General features: G+C 33.4%; 1 protein-coding gene across 6 annotated transcripts in view; it reads right to left on the bottom strand.

Annotated features, from left to right (window-relative positions):
• Positions 1–5720, bottom strand: part of MESK2 (misexpression suppressor of KSR 2) — an 88925-nt gene extending 83205 nt beyond the window's left edge. For 3 of the 6 annotated variants that reach the window (XR_003625032.2, XM_028183779.2, XM_028183781.2), the window contains exons 1-4: positions 5542–5701; positions 5257–5431; positions 4930–5128; positions 4306–4386 (exon numbers count right to left, since the gene is read on the bottom strand). Coding sequence is in view for 5 of the 6 variants with exons in the window: in XM_028183779.2 (XP_028039580.2) it covers positions 4306–4386; positions 4930–5111 (263 nt within the window). In the remaining variant the exon portion in view is untranslated. Of the gene's footprint in view, positions 1–4305; positions 4387–4929; positions 5129–5256; positions 5432–5541 lie in introns of all 6 variants that reach the window. The other 3 variants (XM_089728023.1, XM_028183783.2, XM_089728055.1) reach the window with 3 other exon arrangements.
• Positions 5721–6000: the final 280 nt, after the last annotated feature.

Genomic DNA, 6000 nt, shown 5'->3' on the forward strand with positions numbered 1-6000 from the left:
GAAGCATGGCAAACACTTTTTAAATAATTATACAATTTTAAAATGTTGCAATATAATATTTTCTCCGTAACCATTATGTTTATTCAATGATATGTCTTTATTTATGAAGTTGTTACAATACTGATCGAAATGAATTTTCATTTAAAAAATATGGAATTCTATTTTTAAATTCAGTCATTTGTTTATTGATAAGTGTTTTGTTTTCGACTACATTTTTATCTTTTTCATCGATATGAACACGCTAAAAGTACGGGTTTATATATTTGATTTATGGAATACGAATCCGTCGCGATAGCATTACCGCACAAACGGGCTCACGACATTAATGACGTGTACTGAGTGAGCATTACAAACGAACGCACGATTCGTTATTGGTTTGATCCATAGACGTGGTTTGATCGATTTCGATATGTCAATTCTGATCTAAAAAATGCATAACCGAATTCTAAAGTTAAAAACATCGAATGAAAGTCGACAGTGGAAGTTGACGATACTCAATCTATCGCTGACACCTTTCAACACCAAGAATAACAAAATATTGGTCTATTTGCGTCAAATTGGCGAAGTAAAACTACTTCATAAGTGGGGGTGCCGCAAAAACGGAACGATCGCCATCCAGACGAACGCGTAAAGGTATGCCTTGCGTTGCTTAAAAACACAGAAACGAAGGGATTATGAACCGCAGAGAATTAAAAAAATATTTTTTTTTAATCTCAATATGTTACCCCTATCCTCCTATCTATTTGCTGGTATCCTAAGAGGCTAATCCAGGTTCTCGTGGACGGAAGTTATCACGTTGCTTAAGCCCTAGTTCAGCATTTAGGCAATGCCACAAACGAAAACTTAGTTTATAGCTTTTACCTTATAAACGATAAACTAAAAATTTATCCAACTAATTTTTAAGCGCTAGTTTGATGGTAATTAATAGGAGTTCATAACTATAAAAAAAATTTAGCAAGAAGGTGGTAGGAAATGTAAGCACTCGATTAAGGTTTAAGGCAGTATGAATGAGTAGAAATTAAATCATTTTTTAAATTTCCAATACACGATTACTGTCAATCAACAGTTCTCTGAGAAATGCTGACGAGTGCTATTGTAAATTTAAATATAAAGGTACAACATAAAAGTTATATGTTGTTTTCTAAATACGTTAAAATGTTTTTAACTGAAATAGTTTTTGCTAAGCTAAGTAACACTTTTATGCTGAAAAGATAAACCATCAATTTAAGACTTTGGTATACGAATTAAAATATAAATTGATCGTAATTAAAACCTAAATTTTCCATCAAAACTTAGTAATTCAGTTGGAAAATGCTATTTAAGTTTCCGTAGCTGACAAGGCGTTAGTTTGCCTGTGAATTCCATTTAGTTCAAACTTCAGAAAGTATTTCGAGCTGTCGTTCATTTGTAACGAGAGAAAGTCTAGTTTTGCTGGGAACGAGACCGAGGGAGGATATTTGCAATAAAATTTGTTTCCCAATGCGAGTTACTCGGTCGTATTTCGGTAGCGTCGTTTTTTTACACACATTTTTCCATTGGACATAAACATATTCTAATCATATCCACGCTATGCTTTTTCTTACTATGAAAAAAGAAAACAATAAACAAGAACGAGTAATTTTATGTTTTTTTTTATTGCTTAGATGGGTGGACAAGCTCACAGCCCACCTGGTGTTAAGTGGTTACTGGAGCCCACAGACATCTACAACGTAAATGCGCCACCCATCTTGAGATATAAGTTCTAAGGTCTCAGCATAGTTACAACGACTGCCCCACCCTTCAAACCGAAACGCATTACTGCTGAAATATGCACAGCGGTGGTACCTACCCGCGCGGACTCACAAGAGGTCCTACCACCAGTATTTTTCATAATATTTATTATACAGCACAACATATTAAATCCTACTACAAACTGATATAAACATACTCTACAGCACTAGAGTGAATTTTATGTGAAATAAATTGTTATTTTAATATTCACCATTAAACAAGAAACGGGTAGATTTAATCGAACGTCCCACACGCATTTGCACGAGAACATAAGTAGAGATATATCCAAGAACGTTTTCAAGCCCATTACTCTGTAATAAATGTTCTGCGATAACAAGGCCCGCCCCCAAGCAACATCGCAATGTATATTTTTAAGTACCCGATTCACGCTGTCTAGTAGTGTTTTAATGACCTTTAGACTGTAATCTGAAAAAGCGAGATTTCGTGAGAGGGTAGTCAGATATTACTCATATAATAAACGGGTAATAGGCGAAACCGATCACGTCTGTTGCTACAACTCATCTTCGGTTCGTAGTAGGAACCACATGTTATTTATAACGTAACACCCTAATTCCTATCACGACTTGCGAGTCCCAGGCCTGCTTTTACTGAACGACCTTGAACACACGTTACATGTAGAACAGACAGTAGTATATACATGTGCAAATTTATTTTGCAAACCATTTCGAGTACAAACACATTCGAACGATGAAATTCACGTTTTTCACTAAAATTCACGTTTATGGCGAGATTATATATATTACATACATACGACATATTGGATGAAACTAACCAATATTTGAAAATGAAAAAATGATTTAATACCAATTTGGGTATTGAAATAAGTATTAAATAAACAACAAAGCAGGAAACTGCATTTTACTTGCTATTTCAGGGATAATATATTATCTTCTATGTTCTTTTATGTCTAACATTTTTCGTTGGTTTCGTGGTAGGGGACAGCCGAATTTGTATGTTTGTCGTATATGCGTTCCTAAATCCTTCATCCGATTTCGATATATTATCTTAGTACAGTTATATTGAGACTCCAGTGAAGGTTTCTGTCATGGCACGATCGACATAAGATAGAAGACGCGCGAGCAGTTTTCTGAAATCGATGTTTTGCACACAACTATCTCTACTTACAGTAAAGCGGATTACCGTAGTATTGTATAAAATAAGGAGATTAAACTATAAAAGAGTCGTGTTATATGAGCATAAATAGTATCTTTAAATTTCATTTTTCTCTGCTTAACTGTTTTTTTATTGCTTAGTTGGGTGCACGAGCTTACAGCCCACCTGATGTTAATGTTTACTGGAGCCAATAGACACCTACAGCGTAAATGCGCCACCCACCTTGAGATATTTAAGTTCTAAGGACTCAGTATAGTTACAACGGCTGCCCCACCCCTCAAACCGAAACGCATCACTGCTTCACGGCAGAAATCGGCAGGGTGGTGGTACCTACCCGCGCGGACTCACAAGTGGTCCTACCACCAGTAAAACTACAAAAACTCATTACACGATGATCATTACACTGTTTCTTATAATAATATCGAATGTGTTTTATAATAAATAACACGGAGTAGCGTTTACCTACTACGTAAGGATACTAACAAGATTAGCAGCTTAACGTTTACCATTTACAAGAGCAGCGAGTTCATTAAGAAACATCGATATCTAACAATAACGTACTCTCTTAATAAAGTCAGCGAGACAATTTATCTAGAGCATTTAACATATTACATTATTTTTATGTATACGTAGGATATAGTAGTATTTTAATAATCAAATGTCGTGTTTGTGAGTTTCCGTTTTTCGAAATTTTTCTTCAGCATCAAGCCTATAATATTTATTATTTTAAAGTGTATATTTTTAAATTAATTCATCAACACTGATGCTTTCGTTAATGTATTTTCGTAATACATCGTAAATACGTTTATTATTTTTTTGTGAATTATGAATTTTCGATGAATAATGTTGTGAAGCGTAAAACATAGTTTTATAGAGCGTCGTGAATAAAACAACCTAGTGCGTATATAATACTTTATTGCTTTACACAAAAAAATATTAGTTGACCTTTTTTTTTTTTAAATGGTCATGTCTTATGTGCCTATAATGATTTAGTAACGTATAGTAACATTTTTGCTTTTTTTTTTTCAGTTTCCAATTACGTACCGTAATAGAAAACGGTACGAAAGTTGGTGCAACACCATCTGTGATGCGAAAATCTCGTGGTTCGAGTGGTAAACTACTTTTTTCATGGCAAATTTCAGGTGTAGTGTAAAAATTACTATATTACTTTTCCACTATAATCTAACTTTAAAAGATTATTACCCAAGTATACTATATAGTAGTAGTGTGCTATTCACATATGTGTCTGATGAATAAGTCTATTTGTAATAAAACTATACATCAATAACTATGCTGTAAAGATATTGGTGTGCCATAGATGCTGAATGAATATGCAGGAATTTCCATTAAAAATGCATTACTGTGCCTTTCTTATCTCATTGAAATGTCTAGATCACGTACCCAAGCAGAGCAGTTTCTTCAGCATTGTTCGATGGCATTTTCATGGATTTTTCTTTGTCTGGTTGAGTTATAGCCTTTTGCCTATAATCAGGGCCAAAGTATTATTTTTTTATTATTATTTATTAAACTTTATATATTGATCTATCTTATTATGATGAATTACAATTTATGTAGGTTGAACAACTGAATTCAGAATTTACACATATGCTATGCTACATTTACTATTCGGGACACAAAATATTTCAGTTCAGTTAAAATTTTTACTTGAAAAAAAAAAGGGTTGGTAGAGATATATTTACATAAAATTTTGTTGACATCAATTATTAAGCAAATTTAATGAGTTTAAATAAAGTCGAGCAAATGCATTCTGATGCATTTCTGTATTATTATTATATAGAGGCAATATGTATGTAACTTATTAAAAAAATGTAACAAATACTGCTATTAACTATATTTGCATATTTTTTAAAGCACTGTAAAGCTAATGAAGTGTTCTAAAATTATACTAATTATTGAATACTTATAAAATATAAAAAATATTAATAAAAATGAAACATAAATAAATAGATAAACAGAAGTGGCTTTGATTTTACTTAGCTGTGGCAAAATAAAAGTAGTACTCACTCATTTAAAACTCCAACAAATTGAGACAAGCGCTTGGCAAAAAGTGGAGTAAGCCTTTTCCTAACAGCTGCACGAAACTGTAGAATTTTCTTAATATTTTTCTTTTTTATTGGCACAGTTGTATCTCTGTATACTTCATCCAACACCACATAATAAGCGCCATTCAGCAAACTTCGAGACATGCCAACTTAATACAACGCTACATAAACACATGCAGTTAGTTTAAAATTTAAAAGTAAGTTTTTGAGCAAAGCAGTGAAGTTACAAAACAATTTAAATTGTGAAAAACTAATAACATAAGTTTAAAAAATGTAATGTATTACTTACTGAAGGGCGCCCGTCGGAGCAAATATTTTTTTAAAGAGTTAGACGAATGTTTTAATTCACTGAAGATACTGTGAGCACCAGTGCACCTGCTTCTGCGGCCGACATCAAAGTAATCAGCCGGCCTCGCACTTGAGAAGCTCGTGCAAAACCGAAACTAGGCTCACTTCGCGACAAACTGGAAGCGCATGCGTATTTCAACACCTCTATTATTCAATTTAAATGCCGGGAAGTTACGAATCATCAAATGAGCGCTCGAAACTTTACATTTAAACGTTGTTTTAGTACCTGCCTGAAACAGTTTCCATCTCAAAGTATACCATTTAAAGTACTCCAGGTGTTGCTCTTGAAAATAATTTATGTTTAATTTAACTATTTAGAGCATTTTAATTTCATAAGCATGTAAATCGCTAGAAAACGGAATTCACCAATTTCAGCATTTGCTTCGTTTCGACATCTGACAGCTGACATTAAGCAGTGTCATTTTTAGGATTACCAGCTAAACGTAGTTCTTTTACAGAGCCTAATGACAAAAGAACATTAAAGACATAATTTACGAAATTAATTAACCATATTAAGCTTCAAAGAAATTAATAGCCTAAAATAGACCGCATATAAAAAGTTACTACACAATATCTGCACAAAAGCTTAAGAACGCGTACATCTGACAACCGCTGCTCTTGTCTGTTAAGTTACGTGTCAATTGACTTTCTTTCACTGTACCTTTGATACCCTAGCATCTTTAAA

Source organism: Bombyx mandarina, chromosome 01 (genome assembly GCF_030267445.1).
Source record: "Bombyx mandarina strain Sakado chromosome 01, ASM3026744v2".
In the NCBI taxonomy this organism is placed as follows: domain Eukaryota; kingdom Metazoa; phylum Arthropoda; class Insecta; order Lepidoptera; family Bombycidae; genus Bombyx; species Bombyx mandarina.